The sequence below is a fragment of the Sander lucioperca genome, chromosome 1 (genome assembly GCF_008315115.2).
Source record: "Sander lucioperca isolate FBNREF2018 chromosome 1, SLUC_FBN_1.2, whole genome shotgun sequence".
NCBI lineage: Eukaryota > Metazoa > Chordata > Actinopteri > Perciformes > Percidae > Sander > Sander lucioperca.
In genome coordinates this window covers 18556942-18571579 of record NC_050173.1, presented here as the reverse complement: position 1 = coordinate 18571579, position 14638 = coordinate 18556942, and the positions used below count along the sequence as shown (strand labels likewise).

Below are 14638 nucleotides of genomic sequence, written 5' to 3'. Positions count from 1 at the left end.
AAGCTGTTATACAGTATACCTCTCTTCAAATCCACCAGGCTCCACTGACAAAAACAATCATTTCAAATCGCAGAACACAAGAGTTGCTGGTCTAACGTTACCACTGCTTAATGTCCACAGCAGTAAAGTTACATTGCTTAGCTTCTGTGCCGTTGTTTTCAAACTTAGCACACTAGTGCTAGCACTCACATTATTCATAACATTATTGATTCGCCAGGTCACTCGTTTTCGCTGAGTATGTGTTTCCATTTGAAAAAACCTGAAAAGAATGATGGATGTACTCGGCCTTTAATTAAATTGTAATGTAAAATGACTTCACCTAATAGTTAAAATAGAAGAAAAAAAAACTACATTGCAATAGTCTTCATAACCATCACACTTCTACCATCATGGTAATATTTGACAGCTTTGGAGCACTGTCATTTTAGAACGCATGTAAAGCCTCATTCCATTATATAGACCTGATCCTAGTTTGTGTTTACCAATGAACAGTCTCAATCAATGACATAATTTAATCAGTAAAAATCCCCCAGCAGCTACAATGTTTTCTAGGAGGAAGAAGCCAGGTGAGACATCACACTATGTTGCTATGAGGTGACTTCAGGCTGGCATTAGTGTAAATTACTTCTAATTGGCGCAACTGGCTACAGGCTCTTTACCCTTGTGTTACATCACTTTAGCACAGGCTTGACTTGCATACTCGAAATGAGAACAACGTGACAGGAACAGACCGCAGTGGAACAGCTAGGCAATTAGAAATGAAAATGGGCTTCAGGTTGCTCTACACACACAAACAACAGAGACTGCAACTGAGCATAACAGGGCAGGTGTCCAAATTCATGTAACTTTATCGAGATTAAAAATGACAGTGATCCATGCGATAGTTTTAACTAACAGGTGGGGGATTGTTTCACTACCAAATATCATCACTTGGAAAAGTTTTCATCAGGACTCACCAATGAGCTCCTTGTTCCTGATGTCCAGGGCCATGTTTCTGAGAGCGGTGGCCACGGCACACACCACCTTGTCGTTGTCTATCCTCAGTAACTCCACCAGGATGGGAAGGCCTTTCTCCTTACGCACTGCAGCCCGGATGTACACCGACCACTGGCGGAGAGAAATCAGGGGGAAGACAGTTAAATGCCTGAATAGTAGCCTGGCAATAGTAAAAAACAATCCTGTGGTGCATTTGTGGTGACAATGGACGGTTACACTTTACTTGAAGGTATCTACATAAGAGTGACATGACACTGTAGTGAACGTTTGTCATGAACCAACCTACTTCCTGAATGGGGATGTACAGTGAGAGCAATTATAATTGTGTCCACACAACATGGTAAACAAAAGACCGGACATGGCAACAATACCAAAGCCATCCTCCTTACTTGCTCGTGTTTGGTTCACCTTACTTGGAAATTCACTGTGACAGTGTTTGTGCATTGTGTAATAGTAATGGTTATTTACAATCCATACACTTTTATTCTTCCACGTATTGTTTTATTGTCACTATGCTGACTTTCTTTATTCTTCTTTTTTTTTACCAGATAGACCAACCATTTATGAATAAAGTGGTTGCCATAGGAAAAAGGGATAAAAGGAAAGAACTGTGGGCGAGGTTGAGTGGGAGATGTTATATTCAGGGTCATTATGAGAGGGGGCATTACACTGACTCACAAGTGATATACTGTAAGAGGGAGAATTACATGAACCAGAGAGAAGAGTTCTGAGCTTGGAGACCACTCTATCTTCCTTCAATAACTATCAAGGTACGCTTAAATGGACTACTCGACCCTAAACGGCTGAAGTGGTGTCGTCTTGTGGGTCGACTGTAGAAGAAGCTAAACAGCACCCAAGAATAGATATGAGTAAGTCAAGTGTGAAGCTAAAAGACTCTGTGAAAAGAATAATTACCAGGGTATGTTAAGGTTAAAACACATGATAGTTTTTCTTAGAGACCAAAATGGGCAAACTATAGTTCATATAATCATTTTAGGAAATAATTTACCCTTGGAGGGAAATGATCATAATGTCTTAAAACCAAGAACTTAATGAACAGAGCGTAGTGTGCCAGCAGTACGCCAACACAGCTTCTTTGGAAACTGTTAGCAGCACTATTCTCAAAGTCAGGAGAGGGATCTTGCTTAGAAGAGACAAAACAATGGCACACACGCACGCACGCACACACGCATGCAGGAAGGCCCCAAAATAGAAAATGTGATTTCCTGAAGACCACCTGCCCCCATTATTTCCTCCTTCTCCCTTGTCTTTCTATAGCCTCCTCTTCCATCTGTATCTTGCTCTGTTTCTCTGTCCATTCCACTACCAATGGAAACAAACCAAAATCAGATCAAACACAAATCTTAAACACATTTACAGGACGACAGAGACATCACCCTCAACCACAGTGTACTTCCCTGTATGTAACTCCGTCTACAGTTTTCACATACAGCAAAAGCAATGTAACGTTATGTCGGAGCATTTTTTGATCACATAAACATTTCCATCGACATTCCCACAGTGACTATTTACAACGAACGATGTCTGATGCAGTTTCCCAACGTCATTCCAAGGTTACGCCCACACACTTTCTGTGTTTTACCCTTATATACACCTCCCTCTTCGCTAAAGCTGCCTTTAACAATACTCTCCAATATGACCGCATGACTCACATTATTACCATCTAGCTGTTTCCTTCAGTCAGCTGCTGTTGAACCCTTGCTCTACTCCCTGGTGTGTTCAGGCTTGGAGCCTTAACATTATTACAGTAATTGCATTGCTGCTGAACGATATTATATGCTATAGAACATATAACAACTTGGGATTGTGCTGGAAATATTTCAAAGTCAGCAGGATGGTGTAGTGAGCAAATCTTCTGTACGCTGTGGCATTTACTGCAACCAAATCAGCCTTTGAATTTGTATAAAGACTGAACTAAACTTCAACCAGATGATCAAGGTTTAAATAAAATTGTGTCCTTGTTTATATTTAACCCTTTATTAACTTTTCAATGCATATTTCCCTGCCATGAAGATAAATGTATTACCCAGCAAGGTGATTCTGATTCTGAAGTGTTTTTGTCGTTTGTCATGCTTACAATGTGAATAAACAGTTTTTTTCTGGTTTATCTGCACAAATAATTTGTGTACACTTTGTGTCTCTGCATTCACAGCACGGCTGAGTAAGAGCACGCTTATGATGAATCCCTCTTTTCATACCAGAGGACAATTAAATTGGTATAGACACACATTTACAGTTTCCTGTGTTTACCTGCGCTATTCTAAAAAAAAAAAGAAGTACAAGGATTGCAAGGCAGCATGAGGTTCTGCATAACCAGCATTACAGTCATAAACTCTAATGTCTCTGAAGAGTGAGAGAGAAGCATTTTAAACCTAGCTGTTACCTTCCAACTTCCTGCGGCCAGGTTCTGCAGAGCGCCGGCTGCTCCCTCCAGTGTGTCGGGATTGGAGCATTCAGACAGAAGGGTGAGGTAGGGCTTGACGATGGTGGGGTGCCACAACATCTGAACCCCTTTGGGGGGCTCCGCCGTGTCCGGAAAGGGGCCCACGCCATCCCACTGTGAAAGACAATACAGAGTGGGACAGATTTGTTTAATGTTAACTTAAATGTAAGAAGAGATTGTTAAGTGAACACTAAAAACTCCTTTCCAGCAATGAGATATGTAAGTGTGATTCAACTGTGACCACACCCAGCTCTGTGATGTCACAGGGTCCTGGAGTACACCTGTACATCACTGCAGTAAGGTGAGAAGTTAAACCACTGGAGGTCAGCTAAAACAAGATGTTCTGGGGGTGTTACACTAAAAACACACCTATAAAACACACCTAAGCGATTAATTTCAAAGGAGCAGAGAGCAATGTTTATTCAGTGTCCCTACTTTTTCCATTTGCTTTTGGGAATTCATCTGATTCCATACCTGCAATATCCATGAAAGAAAAATATCTGTGGATGAGTATTTCCATGTGTCTAGGTGCATACCCTACTACATCTCCACTCAGTACACTCCGACCTATTAAAAAGTCATAGAGACACTGAGTAAATCGCTCCCTGTCAACCTGCTTTGTAGGAGAGAATGGTGATGGAGCAGAGAGGTGGGAAAGGGCGAAAACATAGAAAGGAAAGAGATGCATGTGAAAACAGAGACTATGAGAGAATGTCTCCCTCCTACATTTGCTTTGAGAAATAAACTTAAAGCTTCACACCCTGCTTCCCCTTTACCTCCATCCTCCACTATGTAGTCCCTTGATGTTTGAACCTCTTTGTTGAGTGACATGCCCACACCTCTTTCATATAGGCATGGACCCACAGCTAACTCTTTCTCTCTCTCTCTCTTCTTTTATTTCTATTTCTTTCCTCTCCTGCTTGTCATTAATATCTTGCTCACCTTTTCTCTCCTGTTGATTCTTTGCTCTACCTCTCCCTTGGCTTCTCTCTCTTTCATTCTTGTTTGCCTCCCTCTCTCCCTAATTCCTTAATCTATTTCCATCATTCTCTCTCCAGTCAGCTTTTCCTTTCCCTATCGACCTTCTCGGTTTCGCTCCACTGCTTCCCATCCTCCCCTTGTCTCAAGGTAAACTAGGCTAGTGTGTGTCTTGAGAGAGTTGCTGTGCGGTGTGTGTTTGACTGTGCATGTTTTTATCTATACATAGATTCTCTGAACATAAAATCAAATGCGTATTTTAAATTTGAAGTGTGTAGAGGAACTCTACCAAGATGCATCAACTCGTTCACAGTAGAGTACTTTCTGTTGCTTAGAAACACCCTACAATACATACTAAATCATAAAAAATCCATACGTGTTGTTGCTAAAGTTCTATTTGATTCAAGAATTTTCAAGAGACAGATATCTTGAAACAAATCAGAAATCTGTAGACTATCCTAGATCGTAAAAACCTGTGTGTGAGTGTGTTCCAGTATCTATCAGGAATGTTTATGTCCAGTTCAGGCTCCTGTGATGCTCCATGGCCTTGCTGTCTGAACGTCCGAATGATTAGGGAGACTACATTACGGTCTAACTACCTGAGTATCTCTCTCTCCCTCACTCAGTCTCTCTATCCATCTCTCTTTCCCTCCTGCCTGGTTTCTTCCCTACATCATTTCCTTGTCTCTCTCTCTCTCTGACCCAGTCTCTTAAAAAAGAAAAAAGAAAAGACCCAGTCTCTTGGCTCCTTTTCTTTCTCTTTCAGTCTGTGCCTGTCTGTCTCTCAAAGTGTATACCTGGGTTCATTCTATATTGGTCCTGTCTACACCCAGCTCTACCTGTCTTACTGTCTATCCCTCAATGCCTACCAAAAATGTATTCGGTACATGCAAACACATCCTTTCTCTTCTTTCTCTGTCTGTGCAAATGGTCTGTGTGTGTGGTATGTGTGTTTCAAGTAGATACACAATGCCCACTGGGGAAAAGGAAAGACACAGTGTAGCCAATGAGTTGCAAAAGACTGGAGAGTGTCACTGGCCACTAATGAAATAAAACATAAACATAGCTCTGGGTCTCAGGTTTAGTTTTGGGTCTTAAATATCAGTCCAGTTAAGTATGCTTTGGGCTACAGGCTGTATTTTTGTCTCGGTCTTGGGCCCATGGATAATTCTAACATACACGCTCACAACCTTGAGCTCTGCTGGCTGGTAAAGTGTGCTTTTGACTTCATAAAAACATGAGGTCTTGTCCATGGAGAGAATTCCACCTCTACCTTAACAGCCTGAAAAAGGCATAAAAGAGTAGACAGCAGGGAAGAGGGAGAGTAAAAATAAACAGAGAATGATGAAGCTTTTAACGAAAAAAAGTTAGGTTGAAAAATAATATATATGTATGTTTCAAATACATAAAATGTGACGAAATAAAAAGCAAAGAAAATTGGCTCATGAGCCAATACATTATAAAATAAGTCAATGCTTCAATTCAGCCTGCATAATACTCTGTGATCTAAGAGTTTCATTCCTGTTTACCATTATTTACCATGTCCCTGTTGAAGACACAGCTGCAAATGAAAGTGAAAAATCAAAAGAAACAAGTGGGGAAACATTATGAATGCAGATGCTTCCATACAAAGCACAAGGGGTCACTGAATATTTTCAGTATTCAAATTATGTCAATCATTTGCTATGGTCTTTGCAGATGATCCCAAGCCAACTGACCACTTAATGAGGGATTTTGGACTGGTGTGTTAGAATGTGCTTTCCACCACTATCATCAAAACACCAAGTGAGGATGAGTTGTCCTCCAGTAGAGTATCACAAACTTGTGGAATATATGCCAAGGAGTATTAAGGCTATTCTAGTTGCCCGCCACCGCCACTTTGTTATGTTATCTCTTATCTCTGTCCTCACCTGATCGGCTCCCTTCTTTTTCTTCTTCTTCTTGCCCCAGCAGCCAGAGCTCTCTCCGTCGCGGCCGTTGGCGTCACAAAGCAGGCCGTCCAGCTCCTCCAACCCCACCTGCTGGCCGTGGGACGTCTCGGCAGCCAAGCGGTATGACAGGTTCCTCAGGATGCAAACACAGTTCTCTACAGTCTGGAGATAAAGAGAGTAGCGAGAGATGAAGTGAGGGAGGAGGACGAAAGGGTGGGGAAAGGGAAGAGGTAAATGAGTACAGTGAGAAAGTTGAGGTGGGATATTTGTGTTTGATGCCATTTAATGAAACATCTCGCTTGAAAACACAGAGCAAACTCAAAGTCAAAGCATGTTGATAAAAACGTCCACTCACACACTTTTACACTATCGCCCTTCCACCCCCACCCACGAGCCAGACAGACGGAGAGAGTGAGAGATGGAGAGTGAAAGAAAGGAAAGAAGAGAGATAATCTCAATGGTAATATGCTTCTGTATTTTGGTTAGCTTGACTTTGAAATGAGATAAGAAGAAACTCAGGGAAATGAAGAAAAATTACAAGCCCAATATATTGTATCACACCCCATTAAACAGCAACTTCAGAGGCGAACCCGCCAGCCGAGGACCGCACAAGTGTGTCTGCATGAGAGCAAACAAATTCCTACAGTGTATGGTGTCTATGCTTAAGTGTGTACTTTCACCGAGTGTGTGAAAGTGCACTTGCATGCGTGTGCTTAGTATCAGTGAGAAAGGGGAGTCATCGAGTCAACAGAGTGGAAATTAACAAAGACAAATCATCAATCTTCTCTCTGTCTGACCGTTGGTTTACACAAAAACAACTAAGGAGTGTAATTGAACAGCCTCAAGAGATGCAACAAACAAAACAATGTCTCACTCCAGCGAGCTGCAGTCATGTTTGAAATTCTATTCACATGCTATTATAGAATGATGTAGGAGAAGTAACATTCTATTTACAATTTACTTTGACATTTCATATTTCGATCTGTTATTTTACATTTATTTTCAGTACCATGATCTTTCCGGCTGCATGGTTTAAGAAATAAAACGACTCCTGATTGTGGTTTAAATAAATACGAGCTATTTCTGTTGATGAAAGGTTTTGCCTGTATGACCTTGTGGTTATTTCCAAACTGTGCTTTTAGAATCTGCTTGCCCATAACACTCTTCTTGCAGTATACTTCCTCCTGCAGTAGCAACCACATTTAATGTGGGCTGTTAAAGTTACTATATGTAACTTTTTAATGTTTCTGAAACTGTTATTTTTCATCTGATGATCATAAATGACTTGTAACAGCAAACGAGACTAACTGTGAAAAGAACGCTATTTTTTATTAATGTCTTCGTTCGCGTCCGATTTTTCTGCGAAGTCACAAAATGATTTACGGCAGGCAGACCGGCTCTACAATCACAAATTCTGACCGGTCACAGATTTCAGAGTAACACCGGAAAAGCCTGTGTTAGGGTATCCAGCCAGGTAAAAGGTAACAGGTGATTTCTTTATATAGGCCTAATTGTATTTTTATTTTATTTTAGAAGTTATCTGTTGTAGTTATGGCTGATACTGGGACAGGGCCATCACAGAAAAAAAAAAAAGGAAATTAAACGAAGAACAACTAAAAGCTAAAAGGGAAAGTGACAGACGATGGTCTGGCTTTCAACAGATGGAGACAATTACGGGATTGTACATGATTCAAAACCCACCCCGAATTGGCCCTTAGGTATGTAATATGTCCATTTCATTCATAAAATAACTGTACAATACGCAATGTGGTTTTACGTCAGTAGCCTATATTCAATTACGCCCCCCTTCCATTTAGCGCCTTATTTTGTTTTCTCTTGTCCCCCTGTACTTGTGTAATGCGCCCTTGGATTTCATGAAATGCGTTATATAAATCAAAGTTATTATTACGTTGGTTGCTACAACAAACTCTTAATGCTTTGGCTCGTGACACAGTGACAGTGATACCCGGTTTAGCTCACGATACATCCAAAGGAGGCTAAGTTACTGTATGCTACACTTGAAATGCAGTGATGCATCTGTAACGTATTCTCTTAATGTAAATGAATGATTTACTGTCTGAGCAAAACACTCATCGCAACTATATGACCTCCTGGTAACGCTAACTCGGTCATACAGCATCATAAAGAAAAGACCTTTACGACAGCAGGTGTAGTAAAAACACTACCGCTTTTGTCCAAAGCGGCCGCTAGAATCATCACAAACTCTAGGTTACAGATTGCCACTTTAAATATTAACGTCATATAATCTATAAAGTATCAGCATCATATTGGTTGTGTATGTAGAATGATGTGCTCAGTCTATTAGGTCTTGATCTATCATTTAAAATGACTGTATAAGTTTAAGCTGTGTGCCGTTACATAATGTGAAACCTATTTCAGTGTCTCTAAAACTTCCTCACATCTGTGCAATTCCTTACAGCGTAATAGCAGTAATCTGATGATTTTGTTTAATGGGACAATCGCCTATAAAACATAATTGTCACATTACATATAGTGAATATTCCTCTGATCTGGCGCATTTCTGTCTGAGGATCTGTGAACTTGATGGCAAAGGGGAGAGATAGAGCTGAGACTGGGATGATCAAAACGCGTATACTGAGAGTGATGGTGATGGGAATTTTTTTGAGAGCACTAACCGAGACAGAACTGATTATACAAGTATTTGGGCACATAAAGTGGTAGCTAATCATTTATAATGTTACTCGAACAACCTCAGCTTTTGTAATTTCTGCTTAGACCGAAGTTACAAATACATCTTTTTAAAAATAATCTGCACAAAGTATTGGTAAAGTAGAGCTACGAGATATCAAGGATATGTTGTTAACTCCTTGAGATCTATTTTCGAGTAAGTATTTTTAATGATGGAGCAGATTAGTCTGCCACCTGAACAGGCAGGTGAGTAGAGAGTGTGAGGAGGTAGTCTGGGCAAAGCAGGTGTGCAAAAAAAGGCAGTACAAAATGAGCACATGGCTAATGTGCACCGCTTTTTCCATCAGTGACCACGTGCTGGTTCACCTGCCAATCAGTCTTTGTTACTGTGGTGACAGCAGTACTCCTCTGGTGACTGCAGTCAGATGGTGAAGAGGGGCGGGCGGTTAAGCAGTGATTAAGAATGGCCATTTTGAGAGGCTGGGAGACAGGGAGACCTTGAGAAGTCAGCCATCCACAACACTGTTTATGTAGTATTGACTGGCCCTCACATACTATGTCGTGAACACAAACACGCCAACATGAATGTGTCTTTGCACAGAGAAACACAAAGAGAACATAAACCCGCTCAACTTTGACTACTGGCAGAGCTAAACTGGCAGCAAGAAGTGCTGCAACACTTTGAATTTGAGAGCTTTAATTTGCCCAAAATAAAACATGTTGATGAACTGCACGCTCCTTGAAAACTAAAATGTGTCTTCCTCGTGGCTAATGGTAGTGAAAGGAGGTTCAGCCATTGTTGTTTTTTTATTTCTCACCTCCTGTTCAATGTGAACATTTCACCACTTTGTCTACAAGAGAGGGAAGGAGACACTTTTTCTCTTGCAGTCTAACTTAATGATTTGAATGGTTTGAAAATAAGAACATACATGTTTGCATTGCAATTTGTGCAGGCACCGTCATTCACATGACATAAACAGCAAGCCAGGATGTTCAGTCACACACACACACACACACACACACACACACACACACACACACACACACACACACACACACACCTTGCTGTCGATCTCGCTGCTGCCCAGAGAGGTTTGGATGACGTAGAGCAGAGCATCTGTCAGGCCATCACACTCCCTCATCCTTCTTCTCGCCTCCTCACCTGCGGAGCTTACATTCCTGCAACAAACGCACACAAAAATCGTCAGAGTATGTGTGTACTGTATGTGTCTGTGTGTGCTAAATAGAATGAGAAAAAACAAATGGGCAAAGAAAGAGAGTTGGTTAGAAGGGAAGATAAGACAGGAAGACAGATTGAAGAAAAACGAAAACTGGTAGCGAGAGGTGTAGAAAGATGGAGGCAGAGAGACAGAGAGAGAGTGAGAGAGTGAGTGAGAGACAGACCGGTGAACCTGGCAGCTCTTTCGAAACTACACAATTGAAAAGGGACCATTACAATTCTGGATACATTTCAATCTATGCCCCGAAGGCTTGCTTCAATTTAAAGCACTTGACTTGAGCCCAAAAAAAAAGAAAAGGGAGAAGAAAAGCTGCTTTAGTCAGACTGTTGTTTCCTGAATCAGCCAACGCTCACAACACCAACGCTGCTTTGATAATTTAACAATATTGTACCATTTATTATTAACACCTTTGTCAATATGATGATATGATCATTTGAATTGAACTGGAGGTGCAGGTGGGTGGTGTTGGGTTAGATTTGTTTGGATTTTAACATGGAGCTGTCTGTGAAACAGATACACCCCGTCCAAGACACTGACTCATTTGCCAGTGTCAATAACATAAATATGAAACCAAAGAGTGAGGCATGAGATAGATTTATTATTGTATTTCCCTTCCTCATCACAAGAATGAATAGACACAGCTGAATGTTTATGTAACTTAAAAAAATGGCATGATTTAAGGTATACACAACATTATGCATCGACCAGAGCATAACAATGCTTACGCGGCAGTGGACTGACTCTACAGGGAGTAATTATGATGCTGTATGATTTATGTAAATTCATTAGGAAATGCTGCACATTACTGCACATTAACACAAACTGGAAATAGTTAGGATGGTCAATACTGTGAAATATGACCAGAAAATTGAGGAATACGTAAAAATATTTAAAAATTGATTATCGACGTGGAAGGGAGCCATACCAGAAATAGCAGAAGAGATCATTTTGACATCCATTACATGGTGCTATGAAGACAACATAACTGGCAGGTTTGTACTCAAAACACAGGTAACTTCACACACAGCTTATTTCCTAAATGTTCCTGAAGTTCATTTTCCAAAGAAAGCTTAACAAATATAAAAATAATAATGAATCTCCTGCTCAAAGAAAAAAGCATTCACTGAAATATAAAAGCAAGTTTTGTTTCTAAGTAAGTATAGTGTGTGTGTATCATCAACATGTAAAGACATATATAGCTTTTAGGGGAATCAATATTAGAGCCATAGCAAGCATAGTCTAGTATGTGTGTGTCTGTCTATGTGTAGAGTAAATACCAAAGAGACAAACATATACACAGTGTCACAACCACTCAATATCTTTCCTCAGCATAGTCACAATGTGCAAAAACAATTCTTGTCAATTCTGTTCAAAGTGACAATGGAAGAAGAGAGTGGTTATATTACACAATATTATCCCTGTTAGTGTAGTGATAGTTGGAGAGTGGGGATACATTACTCAGGGGAAGCAGGTACACATAAATGTTGATGAGAGCATAGAGGTTTTGAGGTTATTACTACAGTTCATCCTCTGGTGGCCATATTGGAGGACTACAATTGTTGTCGAGGCCATGGAAAGCTGACTGTGATGTTTTAACTACTTGGCTGTCTCAGTATTTATTTCTGCGCTGCTTTTGACTGAGAATGGACCCATGTATAACTAAACTGACTTTGTGTTTAGATGATGACTACAACACTTTAGCCACTAGGAGCCTATTGAACATAACTACTTTGATGTGGTTTGCACAGGGGCTAATATAATGTGGCTTGTAGCTGTATTTTAACTTTATCAAACCACAATGATGCTTCTTGAGGGTTGAGTTTTGAAAAAAGGAACCAAGGACTAAGACAAGGCAATAACACACTTACCGTATTTGCTAATATCTCAGTGTCATCATACCATCCATTATGGGCTTAACTACAATACAACTGTGCTAATATACAGCCATAGCATTACTGTTTTTTTATATATGTATATGTATTGCCTAGTTGTTACATAATGAACCTTTATTTGAGGACAATGTAATAGTATGTAATAGTGCAATGAACCTCCATTACGCTGCCATAGCGATAAGGGAATACGGGTGCAGATAGCTGGCAAAATAGAGAGCAAGATATCAAAAATAATTAACAAACCAATTATAAAAGTTTGGTAACACGAGTTTAAACATTTTTCTTTAAACGGGAAATGTTGTAGAACAACAATAGAGGTGTGAACGGGGAGACGCTGTGATGGCATGAATGAATAAGTTCATCCATCACATTGACATTATAAAGAGATCACAGCTGTTTTACCAGTCATTGAGATGAGGTCAATCATTTATTGTACTGATGAGAAAGGAAACAAGCGAGAGAGAAGTAGACACAGCAACTCAATTAAAACTTCCAGAGAAGGTCAAGTCATTTTCACCCGCTTTGAATGCTAATCGTCAAACAATCGCACAATGGAAAACCCACTTAGGAGAGACACAATTCTCTGTCGAGTCAATGCAAAACAACAGAACAGTGAGAAACACTTCGACTCTCGACTTATGTTTAAACACCAAAGACAGGAGGTGGGTGGATGAGAAAAAGATGGTGTATTGCTTTAATGCTCAGCTTTGAATATGCTGACTTCTACTGGGACTTCCGTTACGTTTTTTTTGATGCCTTATCATGGGTGAAGGTGATAGCTGCGCAACATAAATGTTTAAGTAAGATAACTTTCACAAAATGGGGATGTTTGCCAGTATTGATGAGTGCTTAAAATGCCTAGCTTCTGTTTTATATAGATATAAAGGACAAGAATTTAAAGTTCTTAACTAAAAGGGGGGACTTGAAGGCACTTTCACTGATGGACCAACATTTGGCAAACTCCTCTATTGTAAATCTTCTCCAACTATCACACACACAGAGCCTTGTAAAGCATGCATTACTTGCTTTGCTTTGTCTTTATGTGGATAAATAGACACAGTGGGACAGTTTGAGGCCTTCTAAATATATGTATATATTTTTTTAAGATTATTTTTGGGCTTTTTTGCCTTTAATTGATAGGGCAGCTGTAGACAAGAAAGGGGATGTGAACGTTATCACGATGATTCCCCCTGCTTCGTCCGACGACTGGGCAGTTGAAATGGGGAATCAAAGGCAAGAGCGCTGGCCGGCGCACGTCAGTCGAAGTTCTCCATTCCTGCATTTCCCACACTTACTTATTTTAATGTCACATTGAAATTGCACAGTCCTGAGGGGATGACATGCAGCAAAGGGGAACAGGTTGGAATCAAACCAATAAGTAAGGACTGAGCCTTGGTACTTGGGCACACGCTCAACCAGGTGAGCTACCAGGGTGCCTCCCAAATATGTTTTTTAATGGTATAGCTAACTAGTTTTGCACAGCCAGACCACATCATGCAAGCTCAGTTTAGTCAGACTAAAAACTGCTGAATAATTGGTTTTCCTGTCAGACCAGGTGTTGTAGAAGCACAATTCTGCAACTGCATGTCCTATTTCTTGCACAATTTGTAATCAACACGTACATGAAAAATAAAAGATATGAATAGTTTTAGTTGACATTTCCACAACAGCCACATGTTTTTCCATGCTGAAAAGTATAAACACAAACCAACAACATCCCTGTGAGTGGTGCATTAATCCAATCAGGTGTAGGAAAGGTTAATTTTGTTGACTGAATTCATCCATGGTCTTGCTAAACAACAATGGTCACATTGACAGGTCACAATAAAATCTATTGATGTTTTTTTTTTTTTTTTAAAGTAGAAAGCTATTATGTATGCTTTTATGCTTCAATATAATAAAAATGATATGGCATATAGCAGATACAAAATAAAATAAAATAAAGCGATAAAGTATATGTACTATCAATAAATTCAAGGTCCCTATAGCTTGTTAGATACTAAATTCCATGCAAATTGCTGTGCAATCTTTTAAATACCTAGATATGGTCTTGTACTATGTCATGCCTTTAACTAATTTGGCTGCCACTACACTGCTCTGCAAAGACCTGTACACAGCTGTCCCATAGAGAAAAACATTGCTGTGTGTGTGTTTGTGTGTAAATGTAAGAAAGAGTGTGAACATACCTGTGTCTGTGCATCTGTGTATGTGTGTGTGTGTGTTGTGTGTGTGTGTGTGTTTGCTGGAAGCTTGCTCGTTAGTCTAGTGGTTCGGTAATGAAGCATGACATATTGTGCCTTCCTGCAACACGCCTTTCCTTCTGTGCTAGTTACTGACAAACACAGCAAGGCTAGGATTTCGTATGCAGAACATAGCCTGCTAACTTTTGTTTTCTGGGTGTAATGTTTCCTCTGGCATTTTCACATCTTGCTGTGTTGCATCACGGAATATTTAGATAATACTAGC

The 14638-nt window shown here is 40.1% G+C and overlaps 1 protein-coding gene across 6 annotated transcripts in view; it reads right to left on the bottom strand.

Moving 5' to 3' along the window:
• The window catches only part of ctnnd2a (catenin (cadherin-associated protein), delta 2a), a 270891-nt gene that overhangs the window by 38682 nt on the left and 217571 nt on the right, over positions 1-14638 (bottom strand). For all 6 annotated transcript variants that reach the window (XM_036006801.1, XM_036006802.1, XM_036006809.1 and 3 more), the window contains 4 exons: positions 10101-10218; positions 6349-6531; positions 3401-3574; positions 957-1107 (listed from right to left, as the gene is read on the bottom strand). In XM_036006801.1, the coding sequence (XP_035862694.1) occupies positions 957-1107; positions 3401-3574; positions 6349-6531; positions 10101-10218 (626 nt within the window). The remainder of the gene's footprint in view (positions 1-956; positions 1108-3400; positions 3575-6348; positions 6532-10100; positions 10219-14638) is intronic.